This window comes from Terrapene carolina, unplaced genomic scaffold, assembly GCF_002925995.2.
Source record: "Terrapene carolina triunguis isolate 2854851 unplaced genomic scaffold, T_m_triunguis-2.0 Scaffold66, whole genome shotgun sequence".
Classification (NCBI taxonomy): Eukaryota; Metazoa; Chordata; order Testudines; family Emydidae; genus Terrapene; species Terrapene triunguis.
Genome location: NW_020664417.1, coordinates 43,124,482 through 43,136,692, shown reverse-complemented (window position 1 = coordinate 43,136,692; position 12,211 = coordinate 43,124,482). Strand labels below are relative to the sequence as shown.

Genomic DNA, 12,211 nt, shown 5'->3' with positions numbered 1-12,211 from the left:
GGTTTTAGCTGGTTTTTTGGTTTGGTTTTTTGGATATGCCATTTCAAGTTTTTTCTTAAAAAACAAACAAACAACAAAACTTTCTGGATAAGTGTAAATGTACTGTTAAGGAACCTCTTAATTTTTGTTTGTGATATCTAGAGACAATATTGGCATTAGCATGTACCCAGTACAAAAATAAGTGGAGAAACCGACATACAAGTGAAGTCCCATTTAAAGGTATGTGGTAACTTCCCTTGTTTTCAGATTGCTTGGAATAGCTGAAAATTAAAGTTTGCTAATTCATCTCTTACGCATGTTTCTAGCATCATATGGAGCATCGCCTTGCTCGAAGGCTGAAGCAGCCTGTTGGACGTCAGGCAGCACTTGAGGATGAAAGTCTAGCTGCCTTGGGAAATACAGAGGCTTTTACTCTGAGGGTAAGAATCAGTGAAAAATATCAGACCAGTTGTCCAACCATAGACTTACAAGTAGAGCACTACTTAAAATGTGTGTCAGTAAGGTTTCAAATGAAGACATGCTGCATCTGATTATGTTGGGGAATGATGGGAGCCCAAAAAGTGTGTGCAGGGAGTGAGGTCATCAGCTGCGGTTCCTTTGATCTCCCCCATCCCATGTAGTGAAGGGAGTTTTCCAACGCCTTGGGTAGGGCGTTTCCTCAGTATCTTTTTCTTCCCTCCCACCCTTTGTGGGCAAATTATTGACATCATTGTGTTCTTCCATACAAGGAGGGATTAACAGGATTAATACCAGTGAGTATGGAAAAGAGATGTGGTAGAGGAGAAAGCACAAAATAATCAAAAATAATAATATAAAGTGAGCACTCTACACTTTGTATTCTGTGTTGTAATTGAAATCAATATATTTGAAAATGTAGAAAAACATCCACAAATATTTATAATAAATGTAAATTGATATTCTATTATTGTTTAATACTGCGATTAATACTGCGATTAATCACAATTAATTATTTTAATAGTTTGACAGCTCTAATCCCGACATTTCAGAGTTCTATCACAAGATCATGAGTCAGACTTAATTTTACTTAGAAATCGTGTCTCTCAAGATTAATTCACAAGAGTTGGCATGTCTGCCAGGCTCTATCTGTGGCACATAATAGTTCAGTCTCCTGTGGGCTGTAACAATTTAGTCTAATTTCAGTTGTTGGGTTAGATCAATCCACACAAGCGGTTCATTTCCTGGACACTACTGTGCTAATAAGCGATGGTCACATAAATACCACCCTATACCGGAAACCTACTGACCGCTACACTTACCTACATGCCTCTAGCTTCCATCCAGGACACACCACACGATCCATTGTCTACAGCCAAGCTCTAAGATATAACCGCATTTGCTCCAATCCCTCAGATAGAGACAAGCACCTACAAGATCTCTATCAAGCAATCTTAAAACTACAATACCCACCTGCTGAAGTAAAAAACAGATTGACAGAGCCAGATGAGTACCCAGAAGTCACCTCCTACAAGACAGGGCCAACAAAGAAAATAACAGAACACCACTAGCTGTCACCTTCAGCCCCCAACTAAAACCTCTCCAGCGCATCATCAGAGATCTACAACCTATCCTGAAAGATGATCCTTTACTCTCACAGATCTTGGGAGACAGACCTGTCCTCGCTTACAGACAACCCCCCAACCTAAAGCAAATACTCACCAGCAACCACACATCACTGAACAAAAACACTGACCCAGGAACCTATCCTTGTAACAAAGCCCGATGCCAACTCTGTCCACATATCTATTCAAGTGACATCATCATAGGGCCTAATCACATCAGCCATACCATCAGGGGCTCGTTCACCTGCACATCTACCAATGTGATATATGCCATCATGTGCCAGCAATGCCCCTCTGCCATGTACATTGGCCAAACCGGACAGTCTCTACGCAAAAGAATTAATGGACACAAATCTGACATCAGGAATCATAATACTCAAAAACCAGTGGGAGAACACTTTAACCTGGCTGGCCATTCTATGACAGACCTGCGGGTGGCTATTTTACAACAGAAAAACTTCTAAAACAGACTCCAACGAGAGACTGCTGAGCTGGAATTGATATGCAAACTAGACACAATCAACACAGGATTAAATAAAGACTGGGAATGGCTGAGCCATTACAAACATTGAATCTATCTCCCCTTGTAAGTATTTTCACACTTGCTTCTTATCAAACTGTCTGTACTGAGCCATCTTGATTATCACTTCAAAAGTTTTTTTTTTTCTCTTACTTAATTGGCCTCTCAGAGTTGGTAAGACAACTCCCACCTGTTCATGCTCTATGTATGTGTGTGTATATATATATATATATATATCCTCAATATATGTTTCACTCTATATGCATCCGAAGAAGTGGGTTGTAGCCCACGAAAGCTTGTGCTCTAATAAATTTGTTAGTCTCTAAGGTGCCACAAGTACTCCTGTTCTTTTTGCGGATACAGACTAACACGGCTGCTACTCTGAAACAGGTTCTGGGAGATATTGGTGGCCTGTGATATACAGGAGGTCGCACAGGAGGCCTTCTGGTCTTAAACTCTATGACTCTATGGCCTTGGCTACACTTGCGAGTTACAGCGGTGTAAAGCCGCCCCCAGCACTGTAACTCACTCCCCGTCCACACTGGCAAGGCATTTGCAGCGCTGTATCTCCGTGGTTGCAATGCTGCATGTACTTCACGTCCCCAAGAGGAATAGCGAGTATTGCGCTGCAGCGCTGCGGCGCCAGTGTGGCCGCCCAATGCGCTGTGAATGGCCTCCAGAATTATTCGGCAGTATCCCACAATGCCTGTTCTAGCCACTCTGGTCATCAGTTCAAACTCTACTGCCCTGGCCTCAGGAAAGAAAGGCAAGGGGATTGGGGAAAAGTGTAGGAAATGACATGGGAAGCAGAAGGAAATGAAAACAGCTATTCTGGTGGGGGGAAGATTATGTAGAACCCTGCAGATGAGGAACAGGAGCTGACATTTGATGTAGTAAGAGACAAGAAGTAAAATGAGAGAGTCTAGACTCTAGAGGGTTTTCCATTTAGCAACACAAGGCCCTCCCATTGCCACATAGGTTTGATGTGCTGTCTGCACCACTCTCACAAGAGACAAAGACTCAAATTTAGGTCTTTCACATGACAATGCTGAACTCTACCATTAGGCTGCTAGTTCACCCCCTGCAGTCCATACAGATATGTAACTCCCACTGAAGTTGATGACAATTGTGTGTACGCATTTGCATTGCAGTATTTGGCCCTAGTCTGTACATATTTTGACATGGTGCTGCAGTAAAGTTTGTTATGTGAAAATTTTATTTCTCTTCAGTCCAAAGAAAAAACTACAGATCAGGCCAGAAGTCACCATGCAAATTCCAGTGCATTTTCAGATGGATCTCATCAGAAGGATAAAACCTGTTTATCAGAAGAGGAGTTATTCTTCAAAAGGCACACGACAGCAATGCAGAGAGGAGTAAATTTAAATAATTGGGTCCTGCCAACCCAGAGAACAGATGAAATACCTCACTTGAAGAGCCTGGAGATTAGTGATGACAAGGGAAACAACAGAGTGATGACAGACTCATTGAAAAGTGCTTTGTTAGAAACTGTTGCTTTAGCTGAAAATGAGCATTCCAGTCAGGATAATGGAGCAGACAGACCTGTCTACAATGAATCCTCATCACAAAGTACAGCTCAGCTGGAGCCCCAGTCTGCAAGCAGGGCTGAAAAAACAAAGTCTTCTACTCCTTTGTTACTGAGGAGCTGGGAGGTGCCTGCTAATCTGGGAGAAGATAAACAACAGGACCCTCCTGATAGTGACAGAGACAGGACTATAATTAGGGGACACATCAATATACCATATTCAGCCAGAAAGAAAGTCTTTATGGTCTACATTTTCGGAGGTTATCAAAGTATAGCAGTTGGAAACCAGCCCCATTCCCACCACAGACACTCCCACACCCTGAGATTCCTGGACTATCATGTATCACATCTGGGCTAATTATTATTATTCACTATATAGTGCCCAAAGCTTTGCTAGGAAGTCTAGTTTCAGGGAAAGAGCATAAGACTGGGAGTCAGGAGGTTGTTGTTCTAAGTCTGACTGCCCTTGACTCACTGTTTGGCCTACAGCAAGTTGCTTCATTTATTGTCTCAGTTTCTCCATCTGTAAAGTAAGAATAATAATATGTACCTACCTATCTACCACCTGGGGTTAATGTGTTATTGTTTGTACAGTGCTCTAAACATATGAAGTGTTATTCACATGTAAAGTGTGTGTGTGTGTGGGGGGGGGGGGCGTGGAGAAAGACAGGTACCTGCCCTGAAAAACTTGCCATCTAAATAGACATCATTTAGGCAAAAAAAGTGTGTGTTAGTGGAAATGGCAGTCATCACTAGACTTTTTTTACATTTAAATAAGAGTTCCAGGACCCTAGCATGTGAAACTTCAAACGAGTATGAACAAGTCAGTCTATTAAAAAAAGAAACAATAAAATTTTCACATGATGTCAGCACTAAAATACTCCCAATCTGCCATACCCAACCCTTCAGAAAAAGTCTGGGTACATTTCCTTTTTCCTAACAGTGGTGTGGAGGTTCCAGTAACTGTACATTTGGGCTGTCTATATAAAAGGTGAGAATTCTCCCATGTCCCTTTAAAAATACAGTTGTCAAGCATGCTGCATTTCAGTATTTATACCTAATACATTTAAAAGATGACAAAATAGTTTTTAAAGATGCTAATAATAAAATTGATGTAAAGATGGGAGAGGAAACCACCCTACAAAGGTTGCACACAGAAACAAATCTGCTGTGAGGTTTGTGTGCCTCAGGCAAGTGCAGTTCCCAGCATGTAAAGAGATGGAGATGGACTCCCAAAATTTGCCTTCAGATTTTCATCCCAACATTTAAGGGTGCTATAGTCTTGGGATTTGGCTGTCCTATTTTTGAGAAAGGAGCCACTCACAACATTTGCATCTGGATTGTGAACATCCAAAGGATTGTGAGTGTTTAAATCTTTAGTAACAATGTACACCTTATGAGCAAAATGGCTAGAATGTGATTGGGAAGATGTGTGCACATGGTGATCATAAACAGTGCACCTTAGGTGACTATTATATGTAGTACCATCTGGTCATGAATGAAAAAGCATATCAAACCATGAAATAATCTCTAAACACCTCTTTTATTTGGGAAATATTTATCCCATTGACTCATTTCAATCTTTGCGTTAGCATGAAATGCTGCAAAGCTGTATTTTATACCAATATAACCATTTAGCTTCATTATACTTGTTTTTTGAGCCAGATTCAAAGTCAGAAAGAAATGCATTAATGGAAAAGTCATACCCTTGTCTGTACAATTACTGTAAAGAAAGAGGTTACAACTTCCGGATGCTGGACCTAAGATGAGGGCTAAAAGATGGTGTCAGCAACAATCACCGCATGGTTTTACTTCACTTGAAAATGCTGAAGAAGTGCCAGGAGTTGGGACACCAAACATTCTTTGTAAGTTTGGGTTTAATTTTCTGTGATTGATTTCTAGTATATTTTCTAGGAATTGTTTGTTTATTTTATTTTCTGAACAATGCACATCTTACAGATCTAGTGTATTGAAGAATAGAGGTAATTGGTAAGTACTCCACTGAGCTACACCCTGTGGAAACTTAATGACTTGATTTTTGCACAAAGTGTATACCAGGGCTGTATTGTGTCCCCTTTGTATGGCTCTTTACTCTATTTTCTCACTGTTCTGTTTTCAGGTTTTCATTGGGCAAAAGCATGACAATCCTGTCATCCCAGAAATCAAATCAAAGGAAAACTTAGACGCAATTAAAGACACAATTGAAAGCATAAAGCTGGTTGCAATAAAGCTAAAGCAGAATATGCCAAGTAGCTTACTACATGGTGGCTCAAAAGAGGCAGTTCTGACTGAGAAAACAGAACAGGTAGATGATAATCAGGCTGGTGTTACCCAAAATTTTCTGGGAACTGACAAGTCATCAAAAGAAAAGACAGTTGAGACCCACCCCAATAAAGAACCAGAATCAAATATTTCAGATGAGCAGGATTTGCCTAACGTGTCTCCACTCACACAACATAAACCTGTGGTCGAATATGAGAAAGAACTGCAGCTTCTTAATCAGTGGTACAAACTGGATGAAAATTTTGACCCAAGTGTTTACAGGCTTCTACCTATCAGGTTCGTGTTTTATCACTTCTGTTTGGAAGTCCTTTGGTTAAGGAATATAAATGTTTTTCATTCCAAACCAGCAGACCAAATTCGGTGATGAATCCTGGTCACGTGCCACCTGAGGCACTTTGTGCATATGCTAAGAAGAAGATTCCAAACCATTTGAGAGATTCATTTGTTCTCCATTCATTTAAAATGGAATCAGTGGGGAGGGGGAGGGGGGAAATCAATGAAAAGGTCATTTCTAAACAGCTATATAGAAGAAACATTTCAGCCTGTAGAGTTGCAGAGGAGGGTGGACTCAGTGATCCAGGCAGTTCCATTCAACGCTATCATCTACGAACTAAAGTTATCAGTGTTTAAATGAACAACACTTTTCCCTTTATAGTACAAAATGCACCAGCAGAAGGTGTTGCTTAATAATGATGCTAATAATTCTGACATCTGCAGATCTTGAAGGCAGATAGGTACTTTATCCCCTGTTTCAGACGTGGGGTAACTGAGCTCAGTGAGACCCAGTCAGGAAGTCAGTGGCAGAGTCAGGACTGGAATTGTCTCCTGACTCCTAGCCGCATGCTCAATTCACTAGCCCCCTGCTGTCCTTGCCTGAAGTTAATTAGCTTGTTTCTCTAATCACATTTTGAGCTTTTAGAGCAGCTTCTTCATTTTCACACATCTTCTCTCACATGTTTGTGGGTCTCTCATTCTTCCACACAGCACCTTTTACCAGGATATTTTCAGCAAGGATCCTGTACGCAAACAACAAGCTCAGAGTAAATGGCTGAGCTCTTTTCAGAAACTGCATAAGATATTTCAGGAATATGCTCCAGTTGCTCTCGGCCAGGAGACCACCACCACCACACTACTTAAAACAGGTGAGACTGGAATCCAGAAGTGGAAAACGTGTCAGTTAATTGGAGAGATCAACAATACACTGTTTTTAGGAGAAACAAATTAAACAGTTTGTTCCAGTCGGTAGGAATGGACAAATCGATTGTGGCAGCTGCAGACATCTACATGCCTAGCATGGTTCAGAAGCCTGTAAGTGCCTGGATACTTATGATTATTACAGCAACATAAATACCCAAGAGAAGAAATTATTTTCCCTCAATAACCCTAAGTGCCTGTCTTTGTTCAATGTATGGTTGGATTGGTGCATTTAGCATATGTAACGCCTTCTGCAGTCTGCAAGCTTATTATTTGGGCTTTACTAGAGGAGCAAGCAGCCTGGGTTTTGGACAGACAAAATAAAATATGCAATCTGAAATACTGTTAATAACACTCAGTGCAAAGTACAAAATGATGATCTGACTTTTGCTGCAGGATTAGTGTAAAAATAATTTAGCACTAATACAGCACTTTTCATTGGTAGATCAAAAAGTTCTTTTCAAAGGTAGGGAAATGATGGGTATTCCTATTTTTCAGATTGAGAAACACAAGTAGGTTAAATCACTCCCCAGGCTCAGAATACACCCCAACACTCTAATTCTCAGTCTGGTAGCCTCTCCACAAAATAGCATGTTAATGAACAGTTGACTCATTTAAAAAGAATATAATGTAGTTAGAATACAATCCAGCAAAGAGAGTCAGGCCCTGACACTGATGAGGAAAATGGAGATCTCATCCTATGACTGGTATTCTTTCTTCTGACCAGGGATTTTAGTGTCTCATGCTTCATGAGTCTTTCTTGAAGATTTTCTCTCTTCAAACAACGCTGGATTTATAGAATAAAGGGGTCGCAGTTAAAATCTCTGGTATGTAGGTGCTTCCTCCATTTAAATAAACCCTAAAGTTAACAGAGGCTAAAATAGAGGTTATCCACAAGTGTAAGTGTGTTTTGGGAGGAATTATACCTTACTTACCATCATCAAAGCCCTGGCAAGACCATTTTTACTTGCTATCACAGGTCAGGAAGTGTTCCCTTATATTCAGCATAAATGTTCATCATCTTGATACTCTTAATTATTCCCCATTTACCACACTGAAATCCTCTAAATCTTTGGCATTAATATCCTTTGATATATTTGCAGACTATTATCATGTCTCCTTTAGGTTATTGTTTAGACAAGTTGTATGCATTAAGTTCATCATCATTCCTCCCATGTCAATCCTTCCAATCCCCAATTCTGTTTTGTTGCTCTTCTCTGAACTTCCTCTTGTTTGTCAATATCTTTCTGTTAATGTTCTAGAATTGGTTGCAGTATTCCAGGTGTGGTCACACCAGAACCACATGGAGCCAGGCTATTACTGCCTTATTCCATAAGAAGGGCCCTTTGAGCTTGCAACCCAAAACTGCATGGGCCTTTTATTACATCCATATCACTTTGCAAATTCTTGGATGATTTGCTGTCCACTATCACTTCTAGGTCTTTTTCATAGTATTACTGTCTTATAGATTTCTCCCTGCCATTTGCTATGTTAACCATGCAATTTACAGAAAATTCATAAAATAAAACAATTATGTGTAATTCAGCACAGTTTACTAGATCTCATTGGAATCTACAGAGTTTGTGATGCTGACAAAATGCAATGCTCGTATCTTTATTGCTGTGCTAGTACCTATCATATTCTCTAAGCCATTCTTACAGCATGCTATTTATTTTTGTAAGTGTTCTAAGAGTAAGTTAAAAAATGTATCAAGAATCAGAACGTATTTTCCCTTTGTAAGTTTTGCAGCATGAGGTTGATCAAGGATTCCAGGTCCAAGGCTCTCCAGAAGATCACTGTCATTGCTTCAAGAGAAACATCAGTGACATACAATACTACCTGTCAAGCAAACAGGCTTCAAAATATATTGATATCCACCAACTGAGACTGGTGGTCAATACAAGACCGTATGAAGCACACCAGAAGTTCATAGACAGCATCCATGCCAGGGTACACTAATAGTTCCTTTCCATTATTTTGGTTTTTATCACCATGTCAGAGGACCTCTTTACATCATGCATTAGTCAAGTGGCAAGGGATAGATGAAGAAAACCATAGAGCTTTTTCATCTTTCCTTTCCTTCACCATTTGTGCCTTTTTATACTGCTCCTTACATCTGCAACAACATCCCTGTTCCTGAAAGTCAAGTGTCCTCTCTTCCTTCACATCCCTTCTCCAAAGCCACTTCTTTCATCTTGCTTATCCCCCATTGACCTTCATTCCTGTGTTATTTACTTCTTTTTTACCCCATCTCAGTCTTCTAAGATTTACTCACTATCTAATATTACTCCCATTTATTTTAACCTTTGTCCCGCTTTTCCCTAATCTCTTGCTTTGCCTGTTCTCTTTATGTTCAGTATTCATGGCAGGATCTCTGGGAGAGGTCATATCTTTTTTACAGTCCTTAAAGTGCAAAATTATGATTCTATATAAATCTCAAATTATGCCACCCTTAATTTACCTTGATTTCACCTAATCCAGAACTAGTCCTATTGAATTCAGTGAGCCTAATCATGGAGTAATATGCTGCTCATTGTGAGTTGAGAATCTGAACCTTAATGTTTAATACTAGTATTAACGGTTAATTAATATTTAATTAACAGTATATGGTCATTTATTGTTCTCAATTTCTTTTACTAAAAGCACTCAAAGCATGCCAGGAGGGCCAAAAAAGAATCCCATGAAGTATTAAAATCTGGCTTATGGCAACCCATCTTCATGTAATTGTAGCATAAGAACCAAGCTGACTAATTCTAATTTATTTTTGTTTTGGGGCCAGTTAACTCAGACCAAGCAATTTGTATTCATCTGTCAAAAAATAAAATGCAAACACAAACATTACACGCACATAATTATTTTTGGCTTATCTTTATTTTCTCCTTAAGCCCTTTTTCCAGCCTCCTCCTGTGCATCCATCTCTGCACAGGATTGTGCAAATTTTAAAAACAAAATTAACATTATCAGACAATAACATGCTGTCTGTGTTCTTCCCTTATCCACCACTAGCTCTCTACCTCCACTCCTTCATTTCAGTCTGACCATTTTATCTATCTGTCTAATCCTTCAACTCTTTCCCTTGTTGATTTCCCTTCTTCCACCTTCTGGCATCTTCTTCCCCGTTTCCCTTATCTTTAGCCACTCTTTCATTGGTCTCATTTCTTTCTACAAGCCTAAAACTGTAACGTAAAAACATTACAAAAAAGTACAAACTATCCTACAGGGTTGTTATAGCTTAAACCTTGCAATATCTTGTGGCAAAAAGTCACACCCAATGACAATATTATTTTAAAGTTTATAATCCAGAAATGATTTTATTATGAGAACAGTCATCCTGGGATCCTTTCCAAGATTTGTGAAGTAAGCTAACTAGTGGCTATGTATACACCTATTATAGCTCTGTTCTTTCTTTACAGCTTCAGCACACTAATATCTATGAGACAAGTGTTAGCTGGGGAAAGGATGGAATCAACCCCATCAGCAAAAGATCCCATGCCTGCTACTTTGAACGCCTGTGCAGTGACTTTCAGAAAATTGTCATCACCCACTTCAACAGGTCAGTTACATAGTGATGTCTATGAAGATGACCCCATAAGAGGGAAGAAATAAGTAGCACAGAGTAAGAGCTACTGCCATTATTCTGGGCTCCAGCTGCATTGAAAAGTTACAGTGAAGAATCCTCTTGTGTTGGGGTTAGTCCCAAACCAGGCTTTGGTTAACAAAAGCTGGAGCAAATTGGGATAAAGCAGATGAGTTTCTGGACAGTTGGCAGATTACTTTTGTTCAAAGTTTGCACATTACTTAGCATGTCAGAGCTGCAAATACATCGAGTTCTTTGATGCATTAATAAATGTTCTGATCTAAACCAATTCCAAACGAATGTGGAAATAATGCAGTTCAACAGAATACAAGATTTTGAGGATACAAGGACTTCAGGCTAAATTCTGCCCTCAGTGATAATTCTGCAGTCCCACTGTCTACACGTGACGTGTGTAAAACCCTTATCCTGCACTGTAAAACATACATACCAAATGAAGTCCGGGTTAAATGTAGTGTTAGGGACTTAAGCATATAAAATTGCACATGCGAAAGCATAGAGTTTTTTTCAGAAGTGCCATGGAGTTGGCTATTTCAAACTGAAGATCATTCTAAGTTTTGCACACCCTTAGGAAGGCCTGCCTCTTCTATTTCTCAAAATATGCAGATCAGTCAGCTATGTTTAGGAGCACAATTTTCAAACAAAACTTTCAAGCGTTCTTTATACATCTTCATGAAGCAAAAACAATTCACCTTTAAAGGAAAACTATTCATTTCCTGTTAACAAGACCTGGTATCTTTTCATGCCAAACAAACAAACAAACAAACAAACAAACAAACAAACAAACAAACAAACAAACAAACCCTTTGTTTAACTCTACCAAAGGCTTTTTTTCTGCTCTTCCTTTACTAGAATGACCTGTTCAAAGAATTTCCCTGGGGGGCTGGATGCAAGGAAAAGAAAGCAAGTGTATAGAGGTTATAGTGATGAAGAGATTCTGGAGCACGTCCAGCATTGTCAAGCACTGTGAGTTGAGCAATTAATTTACATAATTCATGCTTCTAGACAAAGACAAATAGCACATAGTGTGGTGAAGATGACTTAGAATAGTTCACCTGATTTAATTGTTGCTGAGGTTTTTCCTTTCAAGTGTGGGTATTGCCTTATTTTCTCTCCAGCCGCATAAAAGGTTTCTACAGTAACACCCTAATCTGGGCTGCTTCTTTTTTTAAATAGTTACCAGTAAAATTTTAGATCAAATTCTCGTTCCCTTCCCTATCCCCACCTGTCTCCATTTTCCAGATGAGGCAGAGCACACCAGGGCACTGTTTGGATGAACTGAAAGGCCTGTAAAATGAGCTCCCAGGCTACAAATCCTGGGACTTACTGTGGCTAAGGTTTACCTTTGGTTTCCTCCTTCTCAGGATCTAGTATAGGGGAGCATCGTCTTCTGGGAGCAAGGATGGGTCACCCGAGATCAGCTATTTGTGGGGGAGGGAATGGAATGGAGGAGGAGAAAAAGCTCTGACGCTGGTAAGTCAGGGCCAGGTCTTTTC

The 12,211-nt window shown here is 39.8% G+C and overlaps 1 protein-coding gene across 1 annotated transcript; it reads left to right on the top strand.

Moving 5' to 3' along the window:
* Positions 1-354: 354 nt before the first annotated feature.
* On the top strand, positions 355-10,686 carry LOC112102759. The gene is made up of 6 exons (XM_026647977.1): positions 355-419; positions 5,309-5,508; positions 5,763-6,202; positions 6,911-7,068; positions 8,862-9,070; positions 10,534-10,686. Exons 2-6 carry the CDS (start codon positions 5,446-5,448, stop codon positions 10,684-10,686), a joined length of 1,023 nt encoding a protein of 340 aa, XP_026503762.1. The 5' UTR covers positions 355-419; positions 5,309-5,445.
* The last annotated feature ends 1,525 nt before the right edge of the window (positions 10,687-12,211 follow it).